Source organism: Stegostoma tigrinum, chromosome 1 (genome assembly GCF_030684315.1).
Source record: "Stegostoma tigrinum isolate sSteTig4 chromosome 1, sSteTig4.hap1, whole genome shotgun sequence".
Classification (NCBI taxonomy): Eukaryota; Metazoa; Chordata; class Chondrichthyes; order Orectolobiformes; family Stegostomatidae; genus Stegostoma; species Stegostoma tigrinum.
The window spans coordinates 108755945-108770291 of record NC_081354.1 but is presented as its reverse complement, the minus strand read 5'-3'; the positions used below and the strand labels follow the sequence as shown (position 1 = coordinate 108770291).

The window sequence follows — 14347 nt, the reverse complement described above, 5'->3', positions numbered from 1 at the left end:
CTCTTGGGGTGGTTGTGAGGGGGCCGGGTGTGAGGGATGTGTGGCGGGAAATGCAGGCGACGCGGTCAAGGGCGTTCTCGACTGCTGCGGGGGGGAAAGTTGCGGTCCTTGAAGAACGTGGACAGGGATGTGCGGGAGTGGAATGCCTCGTCCTGGGAGCAGATGCGGCGGAGGTGGAGGAATTGGGAATAGGAGATGGAATTTTTGCAGGAGGGTGGGTGGGAGGAGGTGTATTCGAGGTAGCTGTGGGAGTCAGTGGGCTTGAAATGGACATCAGTTTCTAGCTGGGTACTTGGGATGGAGTCTGAGCGGTCCAGGAAGTTGAGGGATATGTTGGAGATGGCCCAGGTGAACTTGAGGTTGGGGTGGAAGGCGTTGGTGAAGTGGATGAACTGCTCGGGCTTCTCTTGGGAGCAAGAGGTGGCGCCGATACAGTTGTGAACCATTTTAACTCCCCCTCCCATTCCTCAGACGACATGTCCATCGTGGGCCTTCTGCAGTGCCACAATGATGCCACTCGAAGGTTGCAGGAACAGCAACTCATATTCCGCTTGGGAACCCTGCAGCCCAATGGTATCAATGTGGACTTCACAAACTTCAAAATCTCCCCTCCCCCCACTGCATCCCAAAACCAGCCCAGCCTGTCTCCGTTTCCTTAACCTGTTCTTCCTCTCACCCATCCCTTCCTCCTACCCCAAGCCGCACCTCCATCTCCTACCTACTAACTTCATCCCACCTCCTTGACCTGTCTGTCTTCCCTGGACTGATTTATGCCCTCCCTACCTCCCACCTATACTCTCCTCTTCACCTATCTTGTTTTCTCTCCATCTTTGGTCCGCCTCCCCCTCTCTCCCTATTTATTCCAGAACCCTCACCCCATCCCCCTCTCTGATGAAGGGTCTAGGCCCAAAACGTCAGCTTTTGTGCTCCTGAGATGCTGCTTGGCCTGCTGTGTTCATCCATCTTCACACTTTGTTATCTTGGCTCTGGTAGAAGTTGGGTTCCCCTTCATATTCGTCCAGATGCTTCTTGAATTGCTATTGTGTCTGCTTCTACCACTTCCCCTGGCTGTGTTTTCTAGGCACTCCCCACTCCTTGTGTGGAAAAACTTGCCTTGCTCATGTCTTTTAGGCTTGCACCCTGAACCTATGTCCTCTGGGAATTGGTGACTCCTCCCTGAGAAAAAGCCTGGTACTTTTCACTCCAACCATGTCATTCATAGTCTTAAACTTGTACAAGGTCACCCCTCAACTTCCCGTGTTCCAGTGAAAACAAACCCAGTCTATCCAACCTTCCTACACTGATCACTGTGGAACACCACGAGACTCAATTCTCCATTCCAAAATGCATCCTTCCACTGCTACCCTCTGTCTCCTCTGACTAAGCTAATTCTGTATCCGCCTGCCAGTTCACTCCTGAAACTGAGTTCACCTCTTATACCAGTCTGCCATGAGGGACCTTGTTAAAGGCTTTACCGAAGACCAAAAACTGCTTTTCCCTTATCAATCATCTTCGTCTCCTCCACAAAAAAAACTTGATCAAATTAGTGGGGTATGACCTTCCCTCTGCAAAACCATGGTCTCTATTACTAATAAGTCCATTTGCTTCTAAATGCACATAGATCTTGCCCCTGCAAATCTTTTCTAATAATTTACCTACCACCAACGTAAGATGCTCAGGCCTTTGATTTCCTGGATTAATCCTGCTGCCCTTCTTAAACAATGAGATAACATTAGCTACTCTCCAGTCCTCTGTGGCCAAAGACTGTACAAAAATATCTGTTAGTGCTCCAGCGATTTGTTCTCTTGCCTCCCTCAGTATTCTGGGATAGATTCCATCAGGAAGTGGGATGTATCTACCTTAATACTACTTAAGTTGCACAACAATTCTTAATAGCAACCTAGCCTGGAAGTTTGACACCTCCTTCCCTGAGATCATCCTCCACCAATTCCTTCTCTCTTTGTGAATATTGACACAAAGTATGTGTTTAGGACCTCGCTCACCTTTTCTGGATCCACACACCGATTCCTTGCTTTGTCCTTGAGTGAGTCAACTCTTTCTTGGCTACCGTCTTGCTTTTTGTGTATGTATAAAAACCCTTGGGACTTCCCATGACCCCTTTTAGCCCTTCTAATTCCTTGTTTAAGTTCTTGACTACTTTCCTGAGATACTTCAAGGGCTTTGTCAGTTCCCAGCCTCCTAGACCTTATGTATGATTCCTTTTTCTTTTTGACCCAGGTCATTACATCCCTGGTCATCCAAGCTAGACGTAACTTGCCATACCTATCCTTCATTTTTGCAGGAATGTGCTGCTTCTGAGTTATTAACTGTTTCAAATACTCCCACATAGAACATAGAACATTGAACATGTTTGATGTGGCTTTACTCTCAAGTCACTTCCAATTGAAAATTCTCTAGCTCCTGCCTAGTGTTGTTGTAGTTTGTCTTCACCCAATCTAACACCTTCACCTGAGGATTGCTGTTCTCCCATCCATGAGTACTTTGAAACTCACATTGAGGTTGTTGACTTGCTCACCAGGCTGGCTCATTCTTGTTCAGATGTTTCATCGCCATGCTAGCTGACATTGTCAGTGGAGCTTCCGATGAAGCGATGTTATCATCGGAAGGTCTACAAATGGTGTCACATAGCATGGTGACAAAACGTCTGAACAAAAACCAGCCAGCTCAACGAGCAAGTCAACAAACTCACCCACAACCCGAGCTACAGGTCTTTACCAAAACTTTAAAACACTTTGTACTTATGGTAAACAATCCCAAAATTCTCCTCCAGTGAAACTTCACTCACCTGACTGGACTCATTTCCCAAAACTAGGTCCAGTATAACCTCTTCCCTGGTTGAACTGTTTTCATTTATGCTGTTTTTTTCTGTACAACATACCCATGCAATTTTTAACATTGCCAAGTAAGTCCAGTGTTGTAACTGTAATGGAACAGCTTACCGAGGGGTATAGCTAATTCTGGAGCAGACAGTTTTTCAGTGCTGTTGGTGGAATGTTGTCAGGGCTGTTCCCTCTGCAGGATTCAATACTTTACATTGTTTCTTGGTAACATGTTAAGCCCATCAAATTGGCTAAAGATTGACATCAGTGATGTTGGGGACTTCAGGAGAACTCTTATGATTGTGGTTTTAAAAAAAATACTATCAATTTTTACTTCCATTATCTGATTTTTAATACCTGAGCTCTTTTAGTTCACTCATCTGCTTTAAAGAAAGGAAAGCCAGTGAAATAGGATGGCCACAGTGATAATATGATAACAGCTTGAGCTAGTTCATGAAACCATCTATAAGCAAGATCTAGTCTGAACTGAAATAAACATGTCATCAAAATGACTGAATGCAGTAGTTCAGTTCTGTATTTCCTGTTTCATTTACATCTTTTTGGAAGTTCCATATATTCGGTTGAAAATCACCTGCAGAATATACAGCTTAGGAGAAAGGAAATAACAAAACCAGACATTGTCATACACAAAAGAATTGTATTTCCGTTCAATGTTTTTCGTCAGAGCACAGAGAGGAGAAAATAGATTTGTGGCTGCGGAACTGGAAAGCTTGCTCTCCATCTTTTCTTCCCTCAGCCCCTCACAACCTGGAGTAACTCCAGTTCATCAAGAATTCAAGCATGGCCTCAAATTTCATGATTTAAAACAGAAATTGCTGGAAAAGCTCAGCAGGTCTGACAGCATCTGTGAAAAGAAATTAAGGACTTAATGTTTTGGGCCCTGTGACCCTTCCACAGAACAGTTCTGAGGAAGGGTCACTGGTCCTGAAACATTAACTCTGATTTCTCTTCACAGATGCTGCCATAGTTGATGAGCTTTTTGAGCAACTTGTTTTTGTTCCTGATTTACTGCACTAGCAGTTCTTTTGGCTTCTACAAATTTCACTGTTGTTGAGGATCCAAAATGGCAATTAAACACAAATTCTTAGTGCTGAAAGCATTATTTTTTTTTCTTAACCAGGCAGTGTCCTGACTGATATGAGAGGAGTGCACTGTTTTTCTCTGGTCCCACTACTCCATGGGTCACAACATAAATTTTAATTGTTACCTGGTTTCTGATAAATGCTTTCCCTTTGTACCTAAGGCAAAATGATCAATCAACCAGTTTTTCTTTAATTAATATAGAATTGTTGATTTATTGTAAAATAACCAATTCCATGAATGTTCAAAACTGATCACTGACTCAGTTCACGAAAATATCAATATTGACCTCTTCAGATATCCTGCAGTACACATGGACACACCAAGATGCATCAGAAAAGGGAAAAGTCATTTTCCATGCACAGATTCACATTTTTCAAAAAAAATACAGCTTGTTAGTCTTAGTTCTTGAAGGCAAAAAGGATAAGGCTTGAGATGTTTAGGTTGCCTTAATTCTGACGTTCTGGTGCGCAAAGATTGATGTCACTGAACATATGCTGATGTTCAGGAAATATCGACTAAATCTTCCAGAGGCCTTCCGTACAGAAACATCTAGAACCAAGCCTGCAGCTACTACACAGGACCTGCGATAAGGACTCTTTTTTTTTTCCCCCAGAAACTGGAGACCTGAATTGGGAACCTTCCTTCTTTCAACAAGCTTTTCCCAAACTACTCCAAACAGCATCCAAAGCAGAAACTGGAACCTGACAGGAGATCTCCAGTTTTTTAAAAAAAAGTAATCACATGAACTGTTATTACAAAACAAAGCCTTGTTAACAAAAAAATTGCTCCAATGTTATTCATTGATCTCTCTTGAAAAAAGCAATCATCCAGGCATCCACAATCTTACAAACTGAAAGCCATAGAAATTAGAAATATGAAGCATTCATAACTATATTGCCTATTTTTGATTTTACTTTTTTATTTTTGACACTTTCCTTTTCAAATTTTATACTTTTAAGTGCGTTTGCTACATTTTATTCTCAGATTTTATCTTCTCAGTAAATGATATCCCTCTTAATTTTATGTACAAAACCTTGTAATTGACTTTTTATTCCTAGTACTATGTTTTTAACTGAAGTGTGATTTGGCTGTGTGCTTAAAAAGAATTTGAAATCTTTATTCTGGCTACATGAAGGTGTTAGAAAGCGGGGAGCTGATTAATTCCTCTCTGTCATAACACACAAAAAGTGGGACATCCACTCAGCACTTCTAGCCAAAGATGGGTGCAGGTATGGTGAATAGAGATAGTGAATTTCAGCGAACTAGTGTGACGTTTGAACAGATTTCTTGGCATTATGAAATTACTTATGCAAAATCCAAATTCAGATAATCACTTGGATACATTTTTAAGCAAGTTTTGAAAAGATTTGTAGTTCGGGTTGAATTTCTGGATGTGAGTTTGCTCGCTGAGCTGGAAGGTTAGTTTTCAGACTTTTCGTCACCATTCTAGGTAACATCATCAGTGAACCTCCAGTGAAGTGCTGGTGTTATGCCCCTTTCATTTTTAAGGCTAAGAATATAAAATTTGTTGGAACCTTGAATGTCATCTTTTCAATTATGACTATTATTTGCTTGTGTCTTTAGGGTGTCAAGGAACAAATCGGAGAAGAAAAGACGAGATCAGTTCAATGTGCTCATTAAAGAGCTCAGTTCTATGCTACCTGATAATACTCGGAAAATGGATAAATCAACAATATTACAGAAAACAATTGATTTTTTACAGAAACACAAAGGTAGTTAATGTGTCCTAAACAAACAAAACCTTGCTTTGGGTTTATAGAATAAGTGTGCTAACTTTAATGGGGAGGGAGAGGAGGAATTTGAGACATTGATTAATTCATGTGAGTAATTTGGTGTTTTACTTCTAGTTTTTAAATTGATCAGGATTGTAAAGGTAAATTCTATTATTGTGTTATCGTTTTAAGAGCTGGATTTATTAGTGAGCCAAGGACTAAGATAAAACCACATGACCAACTGTCATGTGCACACCCGGCAGAATCATGCTAAAAGAAGTTGCATGTCAAGTTAACTGTACCTGCAAGTTGTATGAGTTATTAAATAAACCTGTGAGATTTTCAAGATACCCATCCCTTTTGTTGATATATTGACAATGAAAGGCAGTTATGGCAATTCAGTACAGAAACCGCATATATTTTTTGCTAGTAGACATGAATGGACCAGCAGCAACATAGATCTATCTCAATAGTGTGACTGTTCATGAGATCACTAAGATACCTATTGCAGAAGAAGAGATGAAGAATGTTCTCTTTGAGCTAGAACAGGATTTGCAACATTCATACCCAGAAAGATTCAGTGCCATAGAAAACTTGATTACTCCTTGGACATGACATGATTCCATCAATAACTCTCCCATTAGTAACCTGGATGAGAAGTTTGTAGAATACTGTTGAAAGAGTTTCTTAGAACAGCAGTTGTGACCAGAAAGCAAGCTTGGTATTGTGTAATGTGGAAGAATTAGTTAATGGCTGCAGAGTAATGTCAAGTGTAGGTAGTAGAAATGAGTGAATTTTATGTCCAGTTTGAAAGAGTGGAGATCAAGTCTGAGGTTAGTGTTTTGAATATAAATGATGGAAATTATGTTTGCGTGAAAGCTTGGCTAGCTCAAGCGAACTGAAATACTAGGCTAAGGCACAGTGATCATCATTTATAAGGATATTTCAAAATACACAGAATAAATATGTTCCTACAACAAAGTACAATTCTAAAGGGTGGACTCACCATCCATGGTTAACCACAGACTTTAGGGAAGCATCAAATCTAAGGACTATAGCATGTAATTGCATTAAAAATGAATTGGAGCTCCAATGATAGGTGAGAACCTAAAGAATGTCAGAAAACGACTAAAAGGAAGAAATTAAAATATGAGCAGCAGATGGCTAAGAATGTAAAGTAAGATATTACATCTATTTAAAAATGAAAAGAGGAATCAAGTAAAATGTGATTCCCCTAGAGAGTGAGAATGGGAAGTTAATAGTCAATACTGAGGAAGTGGCAGATGGAATGACAAACAGTTTGCTTCTGCCATCACTATAAACAACAAAAATAAAACATTCCAGGAATGGGTGTAAATGAGGAGGTGGATTATAATCACTAGGGAAGTGGTACTAAGCAAACTGATGGAGTTGTAGGCTGACGATTCTCCAGCTCGAAATGTATTTCATCCTTAGGTTGCAAAGAGGTTATTCATTTTCCAAAATTCTCAAGGGACAGGTAAAGTTCCATCTGACCAGACAGGAGCAAGCATAATCCTTTTGTTCAAGATGGTAGGTAAGAAACAGGAAACTACAGGCCAGTTACATAGTGTTAGGCTAAGGAAAGACACCTTTTTAAAATAGAAATGAGGAGGAATTACTTGTCTCAAAGGTCATGTATTTGTGAAATTTGCTACAATGGAGTGCAGTGGATGCCAGGACACTGAATAAAATTTGAGAAGATATATTTTTAATTAGTAGCAGGTTAAGTGGTTATGGCAATGGGCAGAAATGAGATCAACAATGATTATTGTAACTAGCAGAGCAGGCACAAGGTGCTGAAATACCTATTCCTGCTGCTAGCTCTTATGTAATTAAATCACACCGAAGCAACTCTGCATCCTCCTCAGAATTAACTTTCTAACCAAGCTTTGGAGTTATTTCATTTTTTTTCCTTCATCTAATTCAATTTATATTGTGAATAGCTGGGACCAAACGCTGACCTATGTGGTACCACATTAGTCACTGTCTACCACTAGCAAACGGACCTGTTATTCCTAATCCTCGGCAATAACCTGCTCGCCTTTGCCCAGTTTGCATTCCATCAGGGCCACTTAGCTCCTGACTTCATTACAGTCCTTGTTCAAACAAGGACAAAAGAGCTGAATTCTAGAGGTGAGGTGAGAATGACAGCCCTTGTCATCAAGACTGCATTTGACTGAGTATAGTGTCAAGGAGCCCGAGGAAAACTAGAATCAATTGGTTCTCAGGGGCACATTCTCTGTTTGGAATCATATTTGGCAGATAGTAATATGGTTTTTGTTAGATGCTCAGTGGCATTAATGTCACGGAGTCTCCCACAATCATCATCCTGGGGTTTGCCATTGACCAGACTCTTAACTGATCGTGCCATCTAAATACAGTGGCTAAGAGAGCAGGTCAGAGGTTAGAAATACTGTGGCAAGTAACTCACGTCCAGATTGTCAAAAGCCTGTCCACAATGTACAGTGACTGAATGCTCCCCATTTGCCTGGTTGAGTGCTGCTCCACTAAAACTTAAGAAGCTTGACGCTTGACAAAGTAGGACGCTCAGTAGGAGCATTGTGTCCTATCTACAAGATGCACTGCAGAAATATTCTGAAGATCCTTTAAACAGCACCTTCCAACCTTGTCATCAAGACTGCATTTGACTGAGTATAGTGTCAAGGAGCCCGAGGAAAACTAGAATCAATTGGTTCTCAGGGGCACATTCTCTGTTTGGAATCATATTTGGCAGATAGTAATATGGTTTTTGTTAGATGCTCAGTGGCATTAATGTCACGGAGTCTCCCACAATCATCATCCTGGGGTTTGCCATTGACCAGACTCTTAACTGATCGTGCCATCTAAATACAGTGGCTAAGAGAGCAGGTCAGAGGTTAGAAATACTGTGGCAAGTAACTCACGTCCAGATTGTCAAAAGCCTGTCCACAATGTACAGTGACTGAATGCTCCCCATTTGCCTGGTTGAGTGCTGCTCCACTAAAACTTAAGAAGCTTGACGCTTGACAAAGTAGGACGCTCAGTAGGAGCATTGTGTCCTATCTACAAGATGCACTGCAGAAATATTCTGAAGATCCTTTAAACAGCACCTTCCAAACCCACAGCACTATCGTCTAGAAAAACAAGGGCAGCTGATACGTGGGAACACACACCACCTGCAAGTTGGTTTGTTGAGTAGTTTGTAATCTTGAGGAATGGTAGACAGATCACCAGAGTGAAGTCTTCTTTGGGAAGTTTTGGATCCATTACGGATCTCTGACTAATACATTTACAATGATTGTCATTTGCTGTTGAAGCTTGAACTCCGATTCCAAACCTGAGTAGCAGTTGGAGTAACAGAGTTGCAACTGTGAGGCAGAGAACTAAATCTAATCATTTAACATGTATTTGCCATTAAAGACCCATTCTTATTGGGTGGTAATGGCTTGGAATTGAATATTTAGGGATGTTTGTTATTTAGGAAAAATAGGTAGATGGAAAAAGAAGCTGGCGGTGGTGCTGCTAATAATGGATGAGATCAGTATATTTGTGAATGGGGATCTTGGATCAAAGGATCAAGATGATTGGAGTTAGTAAACACCAAGGGGCGACAAACATTGGGATTTGTTTGTCAGCCATGGAATTGTCATTGTAATGTTGGGCATGGGTTAAATCAGGAAATTAGACCTCCATGTAACATGGGGTATTACCATAGCAGTAGGAAACCTCAGTTTACACATAAACTGGGTGAACTTAATTAGCGCTATTGCTCTGGAGGATGACTTCCTTTAGCACATATGAGGTGAGTTTCTAGAGCAGCAGATTGAGGAACCAATTAGGTATCAGGTGGTTTTAGATTTTGTAAAGAATAACCATCCGATGGAAATGGTGACCATAATATAATGTAATTGCTTGAAAATTACATAGTTTCTTTTTGAAAGTAGCATCCTAAATCTAAAGGCAGCTATGATGGGATATGGGGCAGTTTTTCAAGGTGGATTGGGATGCACCTTAAAATGTTGACAGTCAATGCAAGGGAATTTAAGGAAATACCGCATTGCCTATAATAGTTGTACATTCCTCTAAGTATCAGAAAATCCAGGAAAGATATCAGTCGTGACTATCAAAATAACTTGGAAAAATGAATTAAATCAAAGGAAGTCTTTTAATAAAGCTGTCAGGAGGTGTGGTAAACCTGAGGATTGGAAGCAGTTTTGAATCCAACAAAAGAAATCGGCGAAACAAATAAAGGAAGGGCGAACAAAGCATGAATGTAAGTTAGCGAGAAACTTTAAAGCTGGACTTTGGAGATTTGTGACAAGGAGAAGATTACCAAGGACAAATGTGAGCCCATTACTGGTGGAGATAGGAGAATTTGTTATGGAGAATAGGTGAAGTTAAGCAATTATTTTGTGGCTGTGTTCATGAGGAAGAAGCAGAAAGCCTAGAAATACTAGGGATTTGATGATTAGTTTGAAACTGATGAACTGAAACAAAATAGTATTAATAGAGAGTTAATACTCAAAATTAATTGGATTGAATGCTGATAAGTCCTAACCAGATCAAGTACATCCTCGAGTATTGCAGGAGGTGGTTCGTGCAATAGTGTTTGCATTGGTGGTTATCTATCATAATTCAAAAATTCTGGAAAGGTCTTTGCCGACTGGAAATGATCAAATGTTAACCAATTATTTTAGATGAGAGAGATAGAAAACTAAGTGCAGACTCTAGTTTGAAAGTAGTAGCCATGCCAATGTTAGAACCAATAATGAAGGATGTGATAACTGGATGTTTTAGAAAAGTACAGCACAGTACAGGCCCTTCGGCCCACGATGTTGTGCTGTGAATTAATCCTAATCCAAGGAATGGATTAATGGAAACAATATTTTCCTTTCATAAATCCATGTTAACTCTGCCCAATTATATTAATGTTTGAACAGCCTGTTAAGACTTTTGAGGATGTCACTTGTAGAATAGATGAGAGGAAATCAGTGGAAGTGTGTATTTGGATTTTCAAAGTTTTTTGAATGAGGTTCTACACAGGGTCATAGTAAACAAAATTAGAGTACATGGGATTGACAGTGGTATACTAGCATAAAGTGAATTGCTTAATAGATAGGAAGTGAAGAGGAAGAATAGGTTATTCTAAGGATGGCAGACTGATATGAGTGGGGTATCTCAAGTTAGTACTAGATTCACAGATATTCACAATTTAGATAAATGATTTAGATCTGGGGACAAAAATGTAAAGTTTGAGTCATTTGATTTATTGTTGACACATGCACAGTGAAAAGTTTTGCATTACGAGCAATGCAGGCAGATCATATCATACAAGGACAGACAGATGATGGGGATAAAGTGAGGCATAGACAATTACACAAAATGAGTTGAGAATGTAAGTTGTTGTGAGGATGCGTAAGAACCTTCAAAGGAATGTGAACAGGCTAAATGAATAGGCAAAAACACTGCAGATGGAATATAAATTATTTCATTTATTTACTTTCTATACATTTGTCAGATGCAGATTGGTCTGGCTAGGTGAGTGTTTATCGCTCATTCCTATTACACTTGAGAAGGTGATGATGAGCTGCCTTCTTGAGCCACTGAAGTCCATGTGTAGTAAGAACCCCCACAAGTCTGTTAATAAGGGACTTCCAGTATTTTTGTACCTGGATCCAAAACTCATATGATGTCGACATAAAGGTGGACTTTAGGGAGGAAGAGTCCACAGGCAGCCACTATAGATTTGAGGTTGCAGGTTTGTACTAAAGTATCACCAATACTTACAGGTAAGCAAAGTCTACAAGAATGAGAGTGAGAAAGACAGTATAGGGCGATTGTAGTTCCAAGTTAAAATGGTGTGTTGCTCAGAAGAATTTGAAAGTGGTGGCTTTCCCATGCATCTGCTTCTCATGACCTTCTAGTTTGTAGAAGTTGTGGGTATGGAAAGTGCTGTCTAGGGAACTGTAGTGAATTGCTGCAGTGCATTTGTAAATGGTATGCACTGACCACTTCCAGTGTACTTGGCTCAGCTGGTGGATCTCAGTCTCTCACTCTTGCTTACTTTCCTCCACTCCCTCTTGACTTTTTGCTCATCTTCTTACCCATCGTTTCTTCATCTCTGTCAACCCTCTCTCTTGCTTTGTGCTCTGTGTTTGCTGTCACCTTTTTGGTATGTTGCTACTGCTGTGCTATGCTCACACTTACTGTTATTTCCTTTGCTGATCTTGCTCATTCTCTCATTGCTCTTCCTTGCCCTCTTGCTTTTACTTACTTTCTCCCCTCTTCCCTGTACTCTTGCCCACTCTTTTTATTTTGTTTTTACCTCTTTCTTTTGCCACCACTTCTTCCTTTCTCTCAGACTGTTTCACAACTTCTTTCATCTCTGTCTTTTTCTCACACATCCTCTCCCTATACTCCTCTCACTCATAGCCTACCTGTTAAGTCTACAAGAATAAGTATTGGTGATATTTTAGTACAAACCTGCAACTCCAATCTTCAGTGGCTGCCTGTGGACTCTCCCTCTCTAAAGTCCACCTCTGTGTCGACATCATATGAGTTTTAGATCCAGGTACAAATGTTCATTAGCTATCCTCCAGATGGTCCAAAACAAAACAAAAAAAATTTGTTGATGCCGGAAGCTTGAAAAACAGAACAATTCTGAAAAAAGGCTGCTGGACCTAGAAAGTTAACTCTGCTTTCTCTCTAAAGATGCTTCCAGACCTGCTGAATTTCTCCAGCAATTTTTGTTTTTACTCTGACGGCCTATTCCATTCTAGATCTTTTCAGTAGACCTATTTAGGCATGCGATGACACATTTTTGGCACTTGAGCCTTGAACTAGAGACCTGGCCCAGAGGCAGTGGCTGTACCACTCTCAATAATCTTTACTGGAATTAATTGGACTGTTTAAAGAATAAACGTTTACAAAAGCTAACATTCCTAACAGACCTAAAAGTTTATCTGCTATCAGCGCAGCTGCTTGAATGATTGTTGAAAGATCTGAATATCTTGAACCTCCTTTCATGAGGAAACCTGAATCCTCCATCAACTTAAGAACCAAGCAACCTGGCTTTCCTGGCAGCAGATTTCAGAGCAGATCATGACAGTCCCTTTATTCGCCCATCTTGCCTTATATGATAAATAGTTCCGAAAAACAGTTCATATTTATAACTGCAGTCATAATGCAGAAAGATGCGCACTGAATTTGTGCATAAAAAGGTTCCATAAACAGCAATTTTATAATGATCAAATAATCTTTTTTAGATGTTTGAGAGACTATTTTTGACATCAAAGAGAGCTGAATTGCATTTTTTTCAGAATGGTACCATTTGATCTTTTATTGAAGATCAGTACAATGGTGAAGTGCTAGCTTAGTGTTTATCTCAAGTTTGTTGAACGGGACGTGAACCTACAACATTCTGATCCAGTGTAAGAGTGCGACTGCTTAACAAACAGGGAATGGATAAATTGCTTCAAATCTACTGATAATGTAGATAGACAAAATTTGATTTAAAATGTATGGGAGATATTTTGTTTTTATAGTCTGCATTAATGGCAGCTAATTCTAAGTATGAAACTAGAACAAATACATTCACTTTAGTTTTAAATGCAACCTGAAGTAATGATCAGCTTGGTTTTAGGAACTTTGTAAACTTTTTTTTCCCCTCTGTGTGCTATTTGTTCTCATTATAGAAAATAAACTGTTGTATGCATCAGTCGTTCTGTGTGTTCTTATTTAAGTATGCTTTTTGTTATAGAAGTCACAGCACAATCGGATGCTACTGAAATACGACAAGACTGGAAGCCTACTTTGCTAAGTAATGAAGAGTTTGCTCAGCTGATGTTAGAGGTGTGTTATTTTGTGTGGGATCACTATTTTATAGCCAGAAATAGTTGTAACAACATCACTGTTTTATAACAAATAGGAGTGTTTATCCTCTGTAACAAACAATTTTATAAGAGTCATTTCTTTACTATGATTAAATTTGTGAAATATTGTTCTCACTGCATGGTATTCTGGGACTTCTGGGAATGTTTGAGATGAAGCAGTAAACTGCCCTCACTTGCGCTCTCTCTTCTGTCTTTGTTCTGTTCTTTAACTCTGCTTGCTCATGGGCTCTCATTCTATTGCTTACATGCTGTCCTCCTCTCATTCTCTCTACTTCTCTGATTTCTTTCCCTCTATCTTTTATTATATTATTCAATGCAGGTATTACTCTTGCTTGTTGCAGCATGACACAGGTGTTGTTCAAGAGAAGTGCCACAGAGGTATGTCAAATTTGTGACACAGGGAGAAAGTATGACATAAGAGGTGAACTTCATAAATACTTTTAATGCATATACTATATATGAAAGGTGGGGGGCCTAACGGTAATCTCACTGGCCTCGTCATCAAAAGACCCAGGGTCTGGGGACACAGGTTCATATTCCACCACGGCATTTCGTGAAATTTAAATTCAATTAATAAACATGATGTTTATAGGGTAATTTCAGTAATGATGACCATAAGACTACCATTAATCATAAATTTTAAAAAAAGCATGCAGTTCGCTAATATCCTTTTTAGGGAAAGAAATCTGAAACCTTTATATGCAACTCCAAACCCATAACTTTGTGGTTGACTCAACCACTCTTTGACATGGCCCAGAAAGCCACTCAGTTCAAAGGT

General features: G+C 39.8%; 1 protein-coding gene across 2 annotated transcripts in view; it reads left to right on the top strand.

Moving 5' to 3' along the window:
* The window catches only part of clocka (clock circadian regulator a), a 140372-nt gene that overhangs the window by 37752 nt on the left and 88273 nt on the right, over window positions 1-14347 (top strand). For both annotated transcript variants that reach the window (XR_007248000.1, XM_048535276.2), the window contains exons 4-5: window positions 5529-5677; window positions 13437-13528. Coding sequence is in view for 1 of the 2 variants with exons in the window: in XM_048535276.2 (XP_048391233.2) it covers window positions 5529-5677; window positions 13437-13528 (241 nt within the window). In the remaining variant the exon portion in view is untranslated. The remainder of the gene's footprint in view (window positions 1-5528; window positions 5678-13436; window positions 13529-14347) is intronic.